At 35.9% G+C, this 20587-nt stretch overlaps 1 protein-coding gene across 1 annotated transcript; it reads left to right on the forward strand.

Moving 5' to 3' along the window:
- Positions 1–5618: 5618 nt before the first annotated feature.
- On the forward strand, positions 5619–19345 carry LOC149944078 (uncharacterized). The gene is made up of 8 exons (XM_090176283.1): positions 5619–5706; positions 5769–5860; positions 9700–9766; positions 9839–10012; positions 11324–11483; positions 11549–11760; positions 13651–13952; positions 18994–19345. The coding sequence occupies exons 1-8, from the start codon at positions 5650–5652 to the stop codon at positions 19343–19345; spliced, it is 1416 nt and encodes a 471-aa protein (XP_090032409.1). The 5' UTR covers positions 5619–5649.
- The last annotated feature ends 1242 nt before the right edge of the window (positions 19346–20587 follow it).

Here is a 20587-nt window from a genome sequence, read left to right on the forward strand (position 1 = left end):
TTTTTTCGAGATAGAATTGGCCACACACTATCATTTCCGAAAAAGGTGAAATTAGTGGATATCTCTACGACATGTGGTTCTGCATCGCGAGGGCTTTGAATATCAGGTAAAATAATAAAGGGTTATGATAAAAAGGTCCGTTTTCATTACATACTGTGTCTAGTTGGATAAATATCAACTTGGGCACCAAAGTATTTGACAGTGAAGACTCTTCTAGATACTGGGAAGGTGATTTGGGCTACATTCAAAATATGGTAAATACATTAGCCTAACCAGACTGCTTAGACTCGATAGCGACCCTAAGTAAAGGTAGATGCGCTTTACCTCTGCAGATCAAATTGATTTTACCGACCAATATATGTATTAACAGGAAACTATATAGGTGTACACTTGGAATGTCTAAGGCCGTGATGAAGCTCGTAGTAACGGGCGTGTCTTAAAGCGGGAAATCTCACGAGAAAAACTCGCGTCTCGCTACCCTCATTCGACGAAAACTCGTCATTAGGCCTACTCATGGTTATTACCTGATTATCTCTTTTATAACCATAAAAATAGCGGAAATTGGGTATCACTACACTTCTTTCGCGAATTACTTCAAAATATTAAGTACGATTACAAATTGAGGTTTTTAAATCCATTGTTTTAAAGATAGCCTATTTGTTACCATGACGACGCATTCTTTTCGAATCAAACCTCGAGCCAATGAATTTGAAATGTTGTGTTACGTCTTACACTTGACGTAGTTAAGCCCCGCCTTTTTCTCGACGCGCTTTCGTATCACCGTCCCAATGGAACCTTAGACATTCCAAGTGTATACCTCTATAGTTTCCTGGTATTAAATATTAAACTGGAGAAATACGCATGGTACAAACAATTTTATTAATTGAAGATGTTACTTTAAGTCTAGACAGGAATCCATACCTCTGCTTGGAATGTTTATCCTGTCGTATCGTGTATGGTAAGATCACTCTGGCGGCATTGTCCCCGCCTACGAGAGAAAAAATCCCCTCTGCGCGCGCTCCCCTCTCACGTGGTTGTTTGTTAAGTTAACATTGTGACGTCAAAAAAACCGTCAGCCACATCGAGACGAAAATCTGCAGCGATAAGCATTCCAAGAAGAGGTATGAATTTCTTGTCTAGATAGTTTAATTTTTGATACTGAGACGACATTAATTGGTCAAAAATAGGGATGTTGATTTTTTTGCAATGTTGTCTGTACGCAGGAGCAGACCGTTAAATTCGGGGGCCATGGACTAACACTGTTTGCGGCCTGTCCAATTATTTCAAATTTGGGGGTATCAGATGCATTTTGCAGGGTAAATGAAAAATTTTTACGGTTTTTATTTTTTTTTAAATGAAATTGTTTTTATTTTTTAAATTTAAATTGTTTTTATTTTTTAAGTTTAAATTGTTTTTATTTTTTAAATTTAAATGGTTTTTATTTTTTAAATTTAAATTGTTTTTATTTTTTGAATTTAAATTGTCTTTTTTTAAAAACATTGATCAAACGGGGCCCCGCACTGTTAAAAATAAAGGTTTTATTTTAGACTTCTAAAGTGGTTAAAACGTTTTCCAATATTTAAGGCCATTCAGGGTTTTATCATAAAACATATTTAACATTCAGTCCTTTTGTGGATTGTTTAAGTACTTATTTTACACTATTTTATCCATTTTACTTCATAAACAGTAAGAAGTTAATCCTTTTTAACTTTATTTTCCGTCCATTGTAGGCCCTTATTTATTTAATTATTTTTTTTATTCAATACGACTCAATATATTAACCATTAACATGGCCAGATTAGTCTGGTTTTCGCTCGGGGGAAATAGCCGAATGAGCGTCCCTGAAGTCGTTGAACGAAGGGAGTTGATCACGAAAAGTATCATTTAATACTTTCAGATTTTTGATATACACATAGCAAGAATTCTGTGGTGCCGATACTTCGGTTATCATAGTTTGACACCTTAATTAATATCCCATATTTTTAAAATCTGTTATCAAATTGTTAATTAGTTAAATATTCCTGGTGATTGGAATTTCTTCGCATTAATGTTTTAACATAACTTTTTTATACCTTTACCAATTGGACTGGAAAAGGTTTATTCTTAGGGCTCGTTCCCTTTCAATACCCCAAAAGGTATTGTATTAAACATAAAAGAGTAAAATGGGTCTAAAATAATTGATTAGACCGATTTTAGTAACCAAATGGTTTGAAATAAATTAAAAGCCCAATTTTGGTCGTTTTATAAACCTTTAATTTTAACAGTGCAGCTAGGCTACAGCCCATAAAGACCATGCTTATATCCGCCCCTGACTCTACGTATAAACAGACAGCCGGAAAACAAACACTGGCGTTTGAAAAAGCTAGGTGTACGTCATCCGGCTACTCCTCTTCATAATTTCGTGTTAGCAGATCCAGCCAATCATATTCTGGGTCATATTCGCGCTGAAAAATATTAAAATTCAAACTAAAAAAACCAATTTAGTTCTATTAACTGTTAAATATATCTGGTAAATTTACCCATGTGTAGGGTTATTTTGTCATTGTCAACTAAAGGGGGCAAAAAGGATGTTTCATTCAGGAAATAAGGCCGTCAAATTCTAAAGCTATACCCTCGTGCTATCGCTCTAAGCAGTCAATTCAATCACAGTATGACAAAGTTGTTATTTATCAATGGACTATGAAATTAAATGATTTCAGAAACCAGCGATTGACCTATTGCTGTTGCACGCGTTCGTATCATTAGAGCGATTTCCGGACGTAACTTATTCCACGGCTCTTGGCTGGACTCACACGTCATTCGTGACGAACTCAATCGGACAATCGTGTAAAATCAAAAGATCGCACGAACTCTTTCCTAACGTTAAAAGAGAAGTAAAATATAAAATGAAAAACACCCGCAAATAGTTATATTCTTTATTCTTTTTCGATTTAGACGTGTTCAATAATGGCCCTTTCATGCTTGATCGTTAGCATTCTAGCGGGATACGATTACACTATGAAATCTACAAATCAACGTATAAATGGTCTTTTTAAAGGCACGTCTATTATTGTCGGAATCATTTTCAAACAATGTAAATATTTCAGTATCTGCTAATAGAATTCTAAAATCCGTAATCGATTTCAATCTCTTTTGCGTATCTCGCAGCTGTTCCCAGTTTTCCCAAAACCCTTAGCTGCAGAATAGCGATTGGATTTTTCGCAATAAGCTTAATTCCATTATCTACACTATATTTGGGAGAACTACAATTCAATATGGGAGTTTGCGTCCCAAGAGTAGCCCAGACTTTTACACAAATTCTCTCCGAAGAGAGATATCCGGCAATCTCGAAATTCTCGGATGATTTACAAATAATCGAGGTAAAATAATTAAGTAATACCAAGAATATATTTAGTTCTGTTTAGAGCGAATGACTATGTTCCGACAATCCGCGCGTATCATGGTCGAACTTTTAACCGCCACTATACGGATGGAAAGTAAAGTGTTGCCCGGATGTGCTACAATGACGTCAGTTGCAGGGAGCCACTGACAAGGAGACGACCCGAAGTGTAACGCACCGATTTTGTTTCAACTCGAGGGTTTGGTAGACCTTCATGTTACTTGAAAAACCCTAAAAGGAATTTATTCAATGGGCAACCGTTTTGCCATGGCAACCAAAAAATGTTTTTGACAACACAAAATGGAAATTTTCCCATTGAAAATAATAGGGGAATCTGACCAATATTAACGGTACCCCATGTGAGAAAATGAAATTTTTGAAAAGGCATAAAATAGAAAATATAAATAAAAAATAATGAAAAAGTTCGAAATTGATTAAAATTTTTACCCTTAAAATTAGTCAGATTCCCATGTTATATTCAATGGGAAAATTTCCATTTTGTGTTGTCTAAAACATTTTTTGGTTGCCATGGCAAAACGGTTGCCCATTGAATAAATTCCCTTTAGGATTGTTCAAGTTACACGAAGGTCTACTAAACCCCCGAGTTTGAACCAAATCGGTGCGTTACACCTCGGGTCGTCTCCTTGTGAGATACCAAGCTGATTTCATTCCCATTAGGGGGGCGGAGCTTACTGTTAGAGCGTGAAGGGGTATTTGGAATAAAGCTGAAAATCATCCCAACTTGGTCATTCTCTCTAAGCATAAATAAATACTTGAATAAAGTAATACTATATTAACGACACCAAAACATGGAACGCAAATATTTTTCAGACTGTAGATTCTTCGTTATTAAACAGAGTACTTGAGAGACTTCGGGAAACGAATGGAATTTTACCGAGCGCTTTTTTAAGCATTGGTGACGTCGATCGAATTTTCAGGGTCGAAAACCGAGTGCTAATTCACGATCAATTCAAATTACTTTCCAATTTATATCAACTTTGCGTTGACAGTATCGACAACAGGAGAATCTTGAACAGTCTGCGCTTGGCAGTTGGTTGCCAAAGACATTTCATCAAACAAACAGCCTGGCTATTTAGGAAAGGACTACCTCCGACTGTTTTGGAAAATATCGACAGAAAGTACGTTCGAATTCGCATTAAGGTCAATGTTAAAAAATTCGCATTTGACTTATCATGCGGAAATTATAAATGAGTCTAGGAAACATCGTTCAAAACGTAAAGTTGTCGTTAAGTAGAAAATAAAATCTAAAAGCAGTTTTTAATTTTAACTACGCATGTTAAATTTCTACAATGACCACACGTTTTTAATGAACTTCAAGGTAAGTCATTAGGTTTAATACGTGATCTTTGTCAAAAAATAGTAAATATATCGAATAAATGTACCATAATTATTGAAAAAATGTTAATAGTTAATTAAAATTTATAAATCATTTGTTTACGTATGTAACGAAAACATTATAAACCCTAAGCCATATCGACGTTTTTTTTTACATTATTGAAAAACTGCTCCACAATATCTAAAATTGTTTTTCTAATTCCATCCGCAGGATTTTACAGCATATTGCTACTGGATCCTTGATATTTGCGAGACGAAAAAATGTATTTAACTTTAACCACTGTTTGGGTCGAAAGGTCATAGACCGAAAATGCCATCGACGGAAAAATCGAAAGAAGACACCTAGAAATGTCGCCTTATTCGGGATAATGGGATTATTCAAATTGTGGTTTATCGGATTGCTATTTTCATTTTATTTATTTACTTTAGAAAAGTTTCTTTAAAGGTTTCGTAAGTTGAACGTGATTAAATGCATTTCATTGATCCGAAACGATAAATATTTCACGAATTCAATAGTATATTTGTTGAATAAAATAAAAATTTATTCAATACATTTCAACTTTTAATTAAGTATATATTTATTCAGAATACATCGTTATTGGGATAAACGTGACATAAAATAACGTTATTCAAGCTAACTGACCAGGCAAAGCGAAAAATAAATTACTTTTTTAACCCTTAGTATTTCATGGTTAAGGCAAACAGATAGGTGCTCGATTAAAATGATAGGGGCTTCGCGTGACTAAGTAGCCAGAAATCAATATCTTTATTACCTCTTGGAACAAGATTCGAGTGAGCGGCAAAGTTCCATTTCGATAACACTTTCCTGAAATTAAGTTCTGCATTTTGAAATGAACAAAAGACTGTTATCACAAGAGCTAGTGCTTGGGTTCTAGAAATACAGTCCGACTTCGATGGCTCTCGTTAACGATTATTGGCCTAATGAAACTTTGCACGTCGTAGCGTTCAAAGTAAGTGCAACAAAAAGTCTCATGATTGCTCGTTTAAGTATAATATAAATATTGTACTTTAGCTCCCACCGTTTATAGACATCACTGAAGAACAGAATGTCATTCGTGAAGGAGGAAATATGTGGCCTTTCGTGGCTAATCCTATCCAATTAAAGTAGGTACATTACATTTAAAGGCTCAAAAATACTTTATTGAATAAATATAATTGAAATTACATAATTGTGGCTGTAAAATTAGAATTATATACTTTTATTTAAAATTATATACTTTTAATTAGAATTATATACTTTTAATTAGAATTCTATACTTTTAATTATAATTCTATACTTTTAATTATAATTATATACTTTTAATTAGAATTCTATACTTTTAATTATAATTATATACTTTTAATTATAATTATATACTTTTAATTATAATTATATACTTTTAATTATAATTATACACTTTTAATTATAATTATATACTTTTAATTATAATTATATACTTTTAATTATAATTATATACTTTTAATTATAATTCTATACTTTTAATTATAATTATATACTTTTAATTATAATTGTATACTTTTAATTATAATTATATACTTTTAAATATAATTCTATACTTTTAATTATAATTATATACTTTTAATTATAATTATATACTTTTAATTATAATTGTATACTTTTAATTGTAATTATATACTTTTAATTATAATTATATACTTTTAATAATACTATAGAAAATTTTACAAAATTTGTTAAACCTTTTATAGCTAATGACAATTTTTTTAATTATTAAAGTGCACTATGTTAGATTAAAAATATTCATTCATGAACTAGTACTAAATAAATTTTACGCTATTCTATTACTTTTATTATATGATTTTCCAGATACTATGATACAATACTTTCTTAAAAACGAAATGGTTGTTATTTCTTGTTAATTTAAATGGTTAATTTACGCTGTAGACTTCAGTACTGCTTGCGTGTCATGAAGGGCTTTCCACCCCCCTCCTGCGCAATTTAACCGGGCCACCTGAATTAAAGGCAATAAAAGTCGCTAGATGACTGGGGCCTAGGGTGGTGCCTTGGGTATTAGCCTAGCCTAGCTGATTAATATTAAAATGTCATCAAAATAAAAATCATATTATTCTTCTTATGCTCTGTAATCAGTGCAGCCAAACATCGTCATTTTGAAGGTTGAGATCACCATACTCAAGGTCAAGATTGTCCTAATTATTATAGTTATTTTTAATATTAATATAAATATTTTCAAGGTCGAAATCCCTATTTTCCAGGTTGAGATTGCCATTTACTAAATATCGCCCATTGGGGAACCCTTGGTCTTTAATCATTCCTACTGTAATATAAAGAGGTTAAGTGACGTCATGCGTGTAATAAGGAAGGTTTTTACCTCTCCGAGGGGACAAAGTCCCCTAGGAGGGGTTATACAACGACCGTGTCTGTGGGTGGGTCTGTGGGTGGGTCTGTGGGTGGGTCTGTGGGTGGGTCTGTGGGTGTGTCTGTCTGTCAGGACTGCGAACGCGTTCGCATTTTCGGTGCAAAGTGTAATCACTGCGTACGCAGTTTCTCAAAGGGTTGGCAAAACCACCGTGCGACGGTGAGCGTTAACGGATGCATTTGCGGTTTGGTTTGGATGGTGTTTTTTCACTCACCGTCGTGACGGTTTGGTGTATTACGTTTTTGTAATGTTTATGCGTAGGTTGTGAGTGTTGAATTTGTTGTGTTTGTGTTCTGATGGATGTGCATGTTGAGTCTGTTGTGTTTATATGGGCGTTTTCTCTCCAACTTCTTCTTAATGACTTTGGGACGGACCGAGTGCTGAGTGTAATGCTACCTCTCAACGTTCAATGGCAGGGTTTCCACCAGTTGTACACGGTATTCGTCTTAGTATCAATTTGCGATCGCATCGGGCGGGATTTGAACCCGAGACCTCCTGATTGACAGGCGGACGTTCTACCACAGAACCACCGACACTTGTTACGCCTTATTGAAAATTAGACCTTCAGCTTTATCGGAAGCGTATTTAATAGAGTACGAAATTTTGGTTTAATTGAAATAGAATTGAAATTGAAATTATTGCATCGAAGAAATTCTAATTTAGCGTTTCTCTATTGATTAAAAACAAATGCGCCACCCAGGTTTCGAACCCAGACCATTCGGCTTGGCAGTCGAGCGCTCTACCACAGAACCACCGATAGCTGCTTAGATTCACTGAAATTAAGACAGGCATCGTAAGCATAATAGGTAATAAAGTCTTTTTTTATTAATGAATTTATGAAGGCCTAATCTGGTATTTTTTAAAGGTTAAATCTTGTTTTAGCGCAGTCAGCCGAGATTAGAGGGTTAAAGGGTAGACCCTGTGGGTAGTCCACTTTCTTAACGACCTATATATAGTTCTGTTAATTCAAAGGAGATAATTTAACGTTAATTGCTTTAAAAGCTGGCGGTTAGTCAAGTGGCTCTCTGTGCTTTGTTGATGGTAAGGTTTTTGCTTCTTGTAAATACATTTGGTGTGGATATTTGGATATCTACGATTTCTTGGGTGTGCGAGTCATTATATGATATTGGAAATTGGACGGCATTGGTCTTTTTCATGTGGTATGCGTCACAACGTCAACAGGAAGTGAACGAGTTGTCCACTACCAGATATCTACGGTATCTTCATCAAGGGCGAGTGTTGAAATAAAATGAGCGTTAAAGATGCGGCAAGTATTTCGTAAGCGAGTAATTCCAAAAAGCCTCTGTAGATATTTCTTTCATTAAAATTTGCGTCGTATTATATTTAACTGATAAACTTGTTCTGTAAAAGGGTTTAATTCAATTGTGCATTGTTATAGTACGTCTAACGTACTGTTGTAACTACTTAACTTATGATATTCTGAATAAATTAAAATTGGTCGTTTCGTCTCAATTATTTTAATTATAATTAAAATTTTATACCGGGCGGGATAGAAATGGGTTAATATTTTTAACAAATAACTCTAAATTGCGGAGATATATCTTTAAGGGTTATCACGAGAAATTAATACCACTAGGGACAATTCTACCGAGGAGAGGTATATTTTGGCTTGCCAACTTGTTTCTCCGACTATGCTGTAGATGGCGCTACGCAGCGTTGCTTTCTCACTTCTATTTAATAGCGACGAGCGATTCACGCTAGGTGTCAGGTGTTAACTGTACAAAACGCGTGCGTCACTCGCCGTTATTTAATAAAAGCAGGAAAACCCCATTATGTTGTATAGCTCCATCTACAGCTAGTAAAAAAGTTCAATACCTTTGTTAAAACTAAGACCATTTACACCGGGACTGCAATGAAGGTAGGCGTTGTTGTTAGGCTAGTGTCGCCGCTACCCCAACGCCACCATCGTTATTTAGAGACAACTATCGTCCACAAGGGAATCCGGGCTGAAAAACCGCGTTCACTTCGCGCTCCTTTCGTTCATAGCGTCGCCCTCGTCTCCCGACATTTTACTCGGTCACCCCGCGAGTCGTGACCAATTTTCGCCCGTTATTTACGGCGTCAAGGCTTAAGTTGAAACCACATGGCAAAGTTTAATGAAATTCCACCTAAAACGTTTTGGGAACTTGTTGAAGGTATGTTTAATTATGAATTATTAATACGATGAGCGCACGTAAAATCGTTTATGCTGGTTGTTCGAGTATCGACTCTCTAAATCTTTCATTGTAAGGTCTAACCTACCACAAGCCTTGACCCATGTGCACTTATCACATTTGGCACGTTCCCGTTTTACACTGGGAAACTTAATTAACTTAATATTGCCTTGAATATACCGCTTATCGTTTTTGCATGCACCATAAGTGCACCGAATAGCCGGCATTATTGTTGCCTAGGGCCCTAGGCTTAACCACTTAACGGCCGAGAAGTTGCAGACCACCGAAAATTTATTTAGAAAAAAAGTACTAGACTTTACAGCTGATATGGTTCTAAACCATTCTATTATGTAAGACCATTTACTATTTATAGTTGGAAATGGATTTATATCAATGCTGCACCTGATTGGGGAACGGTTTATGGAAAATTTTCAGAAAAGGTTAGCATAAAAACACAGTCCTTTTGTTGATCGTTGATGAATAACAATAATTTTGTGTTCATTTATGCGAAGAACCCCGCCGATATTTTGATGTTTGGAAGCTACGTCAACCACGAGAGATACGCCAAAATGTTATTCACTTCTCCACTCTCCTTTACCGAAACAATCATAGTGTCCAATATCGACTTAGAAGACCTCGCTTGCCAAACCAGTACTTTGAACATGCTACCCGACGTATCTGTTTGGGTGGGTCTCTCATGTTTGTCCAGGCTCATCAATTATTAATGGCAATATTGTTTATTGTTCCTATCGAGAATTATGAATAAGTCATAAGATTATTATCATATTACCCGCTTGTTTTTTTATCAGATGAAAATTTGAAGATTTAAGAATAAGTTAGCTCGTGTCTCTATTGTGCGTAATTTCCGAAGCTTAAGTATACATTTAAAGATTCTCTAACTGAATTGAATTAAATTTGAATTAAAATGTAAACTAACTAATTAAAATTAAAAGTGGTAGTCATTTTCATTTTCGATAACAAAATGGTGCAATAAAACATGATAAACATGCAAATTTTTATTACGTAAGTAGCACTTTCGCCTGGCAGCAAGAGGAGCCGGGTTATCTCCCCACTGGTTTAAGGGTTTTTCCACCGAGTTCTTCGGTTTCCCCTTCCATAATAACTTGTTGAGGCTAACGGTAATAGTGAGTGTAGGGAGCTGTTGGCCTGCGTGGCATGAAGGGCTTTCCACCACCCTCCTACGCGTTGTAACCCGGCCACCTGGATTAATGGCTTTAAAAGTCGCTTGATGACTTAGGCCTAAGGTGGTTCCTTGGGTATTAGCCTAGCTGATATATTAAGTATATATATTTTTTAAACTTCAATATATTTTCAAACAATTGATTCTAAAGACTCTTAGAGTATGACTAACCATTGACTGAGGAGTTTGAAAGAAAATAAAAAGTAGGGTTGGCCGATATCGTAATTTAACCGATTCCGATACCGATACCGATTTCACGTTTCAACCGATACCGATTTTTTTACCGATATGGCAAATCGGTACCGATACCGATTTTCCCGATTTTTTACCGATTTTCACCGATACCGATTTTTTACCGATTTCCACCGATACCGATTTTTTTCCCATTGCCAATGGTCTAAATAAAATGAAGGGTGGGTTGTATTTTGAGAATAGCTGATCAAATTTAGAAAAAAAAAACAAAATAATTTAAATTTTTAAATTTAAAATTTTTAATATTTAGTTATTTACCTCACTTAGGTACATTTAAAATTGAAATTATACTTTCAATTTCAAAATTGGTTTTAAATAATCGGGAAAAAATCGGGTAAAATCGGTATCGGAAGTTTTTTTTTATAATCGGGTAAAATCGGTATTTTAGACGCGAACCGATTAATCGGGAAAATCGCGATATCGGTGACCGATACCGATTTCATTTCGGTTTGGGCCCAACAGTAATAAAAAGTTAAATTGCTTTTAAAGATTAATTTTTAAATAAAACTACCATAGACACTAAACAAATTAATAATTGTTACAGGTTTCACTATCACTAATAAGCAGTATCATAGCTGTATCATTGACCAACTCATTTAAACAAATTATGATTATTTCATCAAATGTCACCGAAAAAGACAAATTACCAAACTTGCGCTTCAGCTACGTTCTTTGGAAGATTATTTCATATATATTCAAACAGCGTATGTAAAAGAACGGTAAAAATTGGTTCCTTTCAAGCTAATCATAATTATTCGTACAAATTCAGCCATTACTGGTCTTCCCTCTACCACACCAGCTCGATTAACACTGGGAGTATTTATGACATCCCTGCTTCCTCTCGTAGCCTGGTACACGACTGAGATCAAAGTTAATATGGCCCTCTGCAGCGCCACCCCACCCAACTCAATGGAGGACATTCTGAGAAGCGACCATCCGGTTGTAATACTCAAGTACTCTTCCGAATTCTTCAAGTTAATGGTATAAGTATCATAAATTTATTCCATTACATAGATAATTAAAAATATTTCAAAGTAGCTAAGAACTATGATTTTTTTTCAATGCTGGCACCTGGGAGCAACAAACACAAGGAGAACGCAGCTAGCCTTTAAACACGTTAAAGCAGTGTTGTGTACAAATTTCATTGGACGAGCCTTTATGCTGAAGGTTGTACGGGTGGGGCGGACAATTTCCGAATTTCCGCCTTCCGACGGCAGCAGGCGCTAAAGCGTCTAACCAATGAAAATTGTTCACCAAGAAAATCCACGACTTTTAACGGGTTGCGTTCTCCTGGTGTGGGGTGCTGTGTTTGTTGCTCCTAGCTGGCACCATGAAGTTATACTTATCAAATTTTGGCAGTTTACTGGCGCCCTCTAGTGCCTAAGTTTTCATATCATATTGACGTAAAAAATTAAATCTATAAATTATAATTTATTGTTATTATTTATTGCCATTATTACTTTATTTATAATTTTAAATTAATATTATAATGCTGTAGTCGGCTAATGAAAATCATAAAATTATCTTACTAGTGTAGGAAAAAATTTAAAATTTTTCAGATGGCGCTACAGACGTATTTTTAAGGCGTTTCCACTGATAAGTATAACATCATGTTATCGTACATAGTTCTTAGGTACATCTATTTGTTTGTGAGAATATCAATAGATCAATAAACATATAGAAAGGTAGAAGATCCTTTCCATTAAATGATTAATTCATACGCCAAGTCTTACTAGATGACGTCATTGCACGTCATCAGTCTGACACGCAGAATTTTTTAATTATCTAAAAGCATTGCAAAATTTTCATTACTTGAACGTTTGTTTCTAGTTTTACATAAAACCTTTGGGAACTTTTTTCTTGTTTCTTCTTCTTCTAAGAAATCAATAATAATTTCTACCAAACGTTAAAAAAGCGCCATTTGGTATAAAAACCAATTGTACAGCGAAAGGCTTCCCTCTAAATGTTTGTTTCCCTGTAACCAAATTGTCAATCTTTTCCAATAACCCTTGCCAATGGTAACATTTTGGTTTTGATGATAAAAACATAGTTCCAATTGCTAACATGCTTTCGTAATGATCCTAGGCTTGATATTTAACGTTTGTATTTTTATGCTAAGTAATTATGAAATTTTTAAGGCAAAGTAATGAAGTTTTTATATAAATATGTTGTCAATTTTTGTAAAGGGTACCCCCATACTAACGTAGTTAATTTTAAATTTTATCGCGGAACCCTCGCCTGAAAAAAGGTTTAAGAATATATTCGGTATTTAATTTCTTTTCTGCCGAACCTAATTCTATCATAGCACAGCTCAAAATATCGTGGAAGCCCCTAGAAACTTAAATGGAGCCCCATTTGAGAATCACTGTTAAGGGTTGAAAATTGTTTTGTAGCTAGAAAAAATTCCGCATTAAAAATAAAAAAAAACAATTTTTGCGACTTTTTCTGTAATTTAAAATTTCAATGTTTCAAACAGCTAGTGCCATCTAGGAGCAACAAACACAAGGAGAACGCAGCTAGCCTTTAAACACGCTAAGGCAGTGTTGTGTACAAATTTCATTGGACGAACCTATTCTCTGAACGTTTTACGGGTGGGGGGGGGGGGAGACAGTTTCCGAATTTTCCCCTTCCGACGGCCGCAGGCGCTAAAGCGTCTAACCAATGAAAACTGTACGCAAGAAAATGCACGATTTTTGACGGGTTGCGTTCTCCTTGTGTGGGGTGCTGTGTTTGTTGCTCCTAGGTGCCATCTGATAAGACTTTTTGTATTTGAAAATCGACCTTTAATGGCGTTACCCTTCTCTCTTGTAAAATATGCATCGGTCTATTCCCAATCTCTGGCCTAATTATTTAATATTCTTATTTGAATAGAAACGACAAACAACAACAGCTGCTGAAAACGAAGTGTTCACTAGAGTCAATAACACGGGAGGGTTGCTCAGTGCTTCGGTGTTGGATAAAATGCACGATTTGTTCGTCACGAAGAAGAGTATTCTCATTGTCACCGAGAACGATTTCCTCTTCCATCTGGCCAAGCAATGCCGAATTCTATCTAACAATGTAGACAAGAATTTAAACCTTCATATTAGTACCAATAAGCTATATCCCAAAACCATTTCCATAGCCATGAGAAAAAATTTGAGCTTGTCATTACTCGAACAAATTAATAGAAGGTAATTAATTTGCATTGCTTTCCACAGTAGGGAGGTTTTTTTATCGATTTTATCCGATGTTACATACTATTCGTAAGTACGGAACCGTTCAAAGAACTGATTAATAATAATGATAATAATAATCAGCAGAGACTAATACTCAAGGCACCACCTTAGGCCCAAGTCATCGAGCGAATAGTTTGCGTTATGGAATGGTTCGAGAATTATTTTTCGGCGAAGAGTTTGCGCGAGGACTCATCGAACGGTTCCCAACCGGCGAATAGATTTCACCTATGGTCACGAAGCGATTGAAACGCACGCTGGTTATGTGTTTCCACATAATCATTCTCCATAACTCTAAATAAAAACATTCTTGACCAGAGGCCCCAAATGTGATATTCTTAGCCAATGTATATGCAATTATATTGAAAGGTACCGTATTAAAAATAAATTCAATATAAATCAGTACGCTATAGGAGGGCCGCCTGACCTCTTGTGTACGGCACCATGGGCCAAGTAATACCCTTACTTGGTCCATGGCGGCACTGACAAAGAAATTAACCAAAAGGCATTGTAATTACAGTTTCGGCATTCGAATAATAATAATTCTAATAATTTTACTATTTGGGGGACTGTTGCTTTTGATATTTATAAATTTTTCAACTTTCAAATAAATATCATAGGTATTATTATTATAAACATAAGTAACATAATAACACATAGTACTCGTAACGATTTCGTATAACAAATGCTGGTATTCTCATTTGTTGTTAAAATTACTGCTCGGTTTAAACACGTGTTTTCTTTATTTGGTCAAAGTAATTAATTTATTATTAGATTAGTTTTTCTTTTGAAAGAGTTAAAATTTTCATTATCCTTGGCTTATCCTATCCAAAAGACTGGCGTTGGTCGGGCATAGTTTCCTGGCAATTTTATAGAGTAGTAAAAAAACAGTAAAGAGGTCCTTCGCTACGTAATAATATATAAATACAGGTTGTCTCAATTTGCTCGATCAGGCCATTTTTCTCAAAATTTATTTATGCTAGGGTTCTGAAATTTTCAGGGTTTATTTTTTAGGTATGGAAGGCTTTGGTTACTAAATTGCAGAAAAATCGAACGATTTTGTGCCGTTTTGGAAAATTTATTTTTTCACCGATAGATGTCACGCAAAATGTTTCAATAGAAAAGTTGTAGGGCATAGTCGAAAGTGTTAAAGTAATTTTGGTTTGGTTGAAAAAGACCTATTTTTTACTGAGTTTGGAGGTCGGGGTAAAACAAGTTGTACTAGCAGGCAATAGCCTTTAACGTAAACAATCGTACATAATCACAACACACATGTACATTTATTTTAGGGAACTTATGCTTTCAGCTATGTAGTTAATAATCAGATCTGCAAAAAGTTATTGTTAAAGAAAATTATTACGTTCAACACCTAATTAGACAAAGTAGACAAAGACCGCGTCTTCCATTTCGACGTGGTTACGAGTAAGATCATCAAACAAAGATTTGTAGACCAAAAATTACGCTTATTTTTCTTTTGTTGTTTTTTAACGTGAAATATCAATTGTCCGAGTAGTATTTAAAGCGTTTACATTTCAAAGTTAAAACATTATCTCAGCTTGGCCAATTCTTGTCCAGTTTGCCTCTTTACACTCGAGATCAGCGCGCTCATATGCTAGAATTATTTTACGGAGAAGGTCGTCGTAATGCTACTCTAGTAAGTCAGTTATTTAGACGAAGATTTCCCAATTGCAGACCAAGTCATACGACAGTTCTTAGAGTGGTCCGCGACTTCGACAACTGGGGTAATATCAATCCGAGGTTTCATGGTCGTGGTCTCCAGGACATCGACATGGAAAACATCATACTTGCCTACTTCGTCGCCTTTCCTCGAGCGAGCGTCAGGACTGCCAGCTTTGACTTAGGGTTGGATCGAAACTACGTTTGGAGAACACTCAAAAGACACCATTTTCATCCTTATTGAGCGACACTTCACCAAGGACTGCATGACGGTGATAGACAGCGCCGACTCGACTTATGCAATTGGTTTTGCCTCATGGCTGACGCACACCAGGATTTTCACGATCAACTACTGATGTCCGACGAATGTTCATTCGGAAGAGATGGGCCTTTCAACCGTCAAAAGCAACATATGTGGGACTACGAGAATCCACACTGGGGATTTCCTCACCGCCACCAAGTGCAGTTTCGCTTAAATGTGTGGGCTGGTCTGTTAGGTGACAGAATTATTGGCCCGTTCTTCCTGCCAAATCGTCTGAACGGTCAAAACTACTTCCTTCAAAATGAAATATCCAACGTGTTGGACGACATTCCTCTGGCCGAGTACAGACGCATCTGGTTCCAGCAAGATGGGGCAGCACCTCACCAATATCGTGACGTGGTTGCATATCTAAACGACGAGTTTCCTGGAAGATGGATCGGAAGAACTGGTCCTGTTCGTTGGCCTGCAAGATCCCCTGATCTAACACCACTCGACTTTTTTCTTTGGGGATTCGTAAAGGACTACGTATACCAAACACCTGTGACGAGCGTTGAAGATTTACGACAAAGAATCATCGAAGCATGTCGCCGGATGACTCCAGAAATGGTTCGGGGAGCATTTTGCAATATCGTGCATATTTGTGCATTGCATCAGAAGGTGGCATTTTTGAAAACATTTTGTAGAAGTCATTAAAAACGTTTGTCACTTGGGCTAATTATTATTTGTTTATTTTTCGAAATATTATAACTGAAATGCATGTTACCTACAATTCGTTAAAGGCTATTGCCTGCTAGTACAGCTTGTTTTTTCCCTCGACCTCCAAACTCAGTGAAAAATAGGTCTTTTTCAACCGAACCAAAATTATTTTTACACTTTCGACTATGCCCTACAATTTTTCTATTGAAACATTTTGCGTACCACCTACCGGTGAAAAAATAAATTTTCCAAAACGGCACACAATCGTTCGATTTTTCTGAAATTTAGTAACCAAAGCCTTCCATACCTAACAAATAAAGCACTGGGTGAAAACTTGGAACAACTCCGTCTGTGTTCGCTACCCGCGAGAGTCAAGTTAGTCAAGAAACGTCAGTTTTGAGATAAATTTGAAATTACAATACTTTTTTAAATTAGGCTGGCTCGATACTTATAACTTTTTGCAAAGTATTTTCAACTTACTTTTCGTGCACTTTCCTATTTTTAGTAAACTTCGGTCATAATAGTTGATTTTATAAAATAAAAAGTGGTCTTGCCCAACCTGTTAAAATGTTGCACTTACCTCACAAGACCCAGCTTTATTAGTATAATCTTAGCACGAGCTTTTTGCACGCGCGCTAGAAAAAGCTATATTCCTTGCGAGTGTAGCGAGCGCTCGTAGGCTTGTCAAAGTAAGAGACTGTGACGTAAGAGCAACATTTACGCAAGAAGGCCATGTTACTTTATAACAAGCTGGCAAGCTTGCCAAAATATACCTCTCCTCGGAAGAATTGTCCCTAGTGGGATTAATTTCTCGAGATGATCCTTAAAGATATATCTCCGCAATTCAGAGTTATTTACTAAAAACGTAATCCCAGTTCCGTCCCGCCCGGTATAAAATTTTAATTATAATTAAAATAAATGAGACGAAGCAACCGATTTTAATTTATTCAAAATATTTTAAATTAAGTAGTTACAACAGTGAGTTAGACGTACTAAAACAATGCACAATTGAATTTAACCCTATTTAAGGTACAAGTTTATCAGTTAAATATAATACGAAGCCAATTTTAATGAAAGAAATATCTACAGATGGTATTTGTATTTTTCTCGCTTACGAAATTCTTGCCGCATCTTTAACGCTCATTTTATTTCAACACTCGTAGACTTCTAGTTGACGTTGTGACACATACCGAATGAAAAGACCAATGCCATCCAATTTCCAATATCATATAATGACTCGCACACCCAGGAAATCATTGACTGCGTTAGAAATCGTAGATATCCAAATATCCACACCAAATATATTTACAAGAAGCAAAAACCTTACCATCAACAAAGCACAGAGAGCCACTTGACTAACCGCCAGCTCTTAAAGCAATAAACGTTGAATTATCGCCTTTGCATTAACACAACTATATATAGGTCGTTAAGAATACCCGTAAATAAATAAAAAAAAACTAACAAAGTGGACCACCCACAGGGTCTACCCTTTAACCCTCTTATCTCGGCTGACTGCGCTAAAACAAGATTTGACCTTTAAAATTGCATACGTAAAAAATTTAGACTTTAAAAACCATTAATATACTCTTCCGCTAAGCTGAGTTTATAATTTTCAAAGAACCGTAACATCTATCGGTGGATCTGTGGTAGAACATTCGCCTGTCATGCAGAAGGGCTCGGGTTCGAAACCTGGGCGCCGCTATCGTTTTTAATCAAGAGAGAATACGTTACATTAGAATTACTTCGATGCAATAATTTAAATGGAACACTAAATTTCGTTCTATTTAATAACAACCAAAATTTAATACTCTGTTAATTTGTAATAAACGTTTCCGATAAAGCTGAAGGTCTAATTTTCGATAAAACGTAAAGTGTCGGTGGTTCTGTGGTAGAACGTCCGCCTGTCAAGCAGGAGGTCTCGGGTTCAAATCCCACCCGATGCGATCGCAATTTGACACTAAGACGCAAACCGTAAACAATTGGTGGAAACCCTGCCATTGGAAGTTGAGAGGTTGCCATAATACTCAGCACTCGGTCCGTCCCAAAAGTCAATAAGAAGGAGTTGGAGAGTACGCACCCATAACAAACGTAGCGAAGGTGGGCTTTAACGAAAAAAAAAAACTCGACGCAATCGCAAATTTATCCGTTAACGCTAACCGTCACACGGTGGTTTTGCCAACCTTTAAACTGCTAAAACTTTGTCCCCTCGGAGAAGTAAAAAGAACTATTACCGATTTAAAATAAAACCATGTTTTTGTCAAACAGAGGATTTTAGACTCCCTTGACTTTTGCATTGCATCTCAAACGAAAGAAATTAACGTAGTAAAGTGTCTATAAATTAATTTAGAAACTTTTAAATCTTAGAATTCTATTGTACACGGACACTGGTCAAAGAAGCGAAGAAAATCTGTCGAGGGACCGGCTTCTCGAGACCTGTTTGGACAAGACTGTGAACCAGAAAAGGAAAGACACGCACCTCGAACCAGCATCCGTTATTCCAGCGATACGTCTTCACGGAATAAACTTTAGCTTCCATATTTATGTTATAGGAATTGTCAACGCTTCGATACTCATGCTGATAGAGAAATGCCATAAGTTTCTGAGGTGGAAATACTTGACCCATCGTCGGAAAACTACATCGCAGAATTCTAAGTGCGAAAATGTAAAAATACACTTGGTTGTACCTGTTCTACCACTTAAGAAATTTCTGGATTGATTTCAAATGATTTTAGACCATTGGACCGAAATCCCATTCGTCCGAATGTACCATTCAACCGAATTCCAATCGACCGAAAACCGCGTTTTGCGCGGTTTTCATTCAATATACCGTTAGTGATACATATTTATATATCGTAGGTTACGTGACGATAGTATGTCTAATTTGGACTAAACTATGTCTTAAATATTTATTATTTCGTACCGACGTGTATTTTTAGACCTTTTTCCCTTGAAATTTGATATTTTCCGGGTTTAATTTTGGAAAATAACCTTGATAAGACCCGACGTTAAATAGTTGCCTACCATATCTAACCTACACCAACCTAACCTAAGCTAACCTAACCCAACCCAACCCAACCTGAACTAACCTAACCTAACCTAACCCAACCTAACCCAACCTAACCCAACCCAACCCAACCTGAACTAACCTAACCTAACCTAACCCAACCCAACCCAACCTAACCTAACCTAACCCAGCCTGAACTAACCTACCCGAAGTGAAAACGAACCAGATTTAAATTTCCCATTCAACTGAATCCCGCCATGTTGGGATATAAACGAAAATACTTTTCGGTTCAATGGGATTCGGTCAAACGGGATTCGGTCCAATAGTATACAACAATTTCAAATTAATGACAAAGTTTTGGGATAAAATATCCCACATACACGTTTATCGTATTAACGAGAAATTATATTTGTATACACTCGGAATGTGTAAGAACGACTGGGCTGTATAGTACAATGTAGATAAGTAATTGGAAGTTAAAAAAAAATATGCTATAGCTGAAAATTTAAGGATTGACAGGGATATCACCTCCCAAAAGTCCCCAAGCGTCCGACACCGGCTTTCGCCGCCATCTTGGAAAATGGCCGCCGTACCGGAATTACACATCTCTGGAAATAATTTTTCGATTTCGATGTAATTGGTGAGTGTCTTATTATTACAGTACAGGATTTATATGGCCGAATTTAAATAAAAATAATTAGTGAAATTCAATTTTTCGGTTTTTTGCTAATAAAGGTTTTAGACTTAAGTCAAAATAACTATAAAAATTAACTTTTTAAATATCTATAAAATAGTTTTAATAAGGATGTTGTCGTGCCGTGTTTAATACAATGGTATAAACATTGTCAAAATCGGTTACATATAACATGAGTTATTACAGGAAACGTTACACCCCACCCTAACGGAAAAATAACATGTTTTGTTTCAAAATTTTAGGGCATTAAACTAGAAGAA

The sequence above is a fragment of the Leiobunum rupestre genome, chromosome 5, assembly GCF_980474605.1.
Source record: "Leiobunum rupestre chromosome 5, qqLeiRupe1.1.hap1, whole genome shotgun sequence".
Taxonomy (NCBI): Eukaryota; Metazoa; Arthropoda; class Arachnida; order Opiliones; family Sclerosomatidae; genus Leiobunum; species Leiobunum rupestre.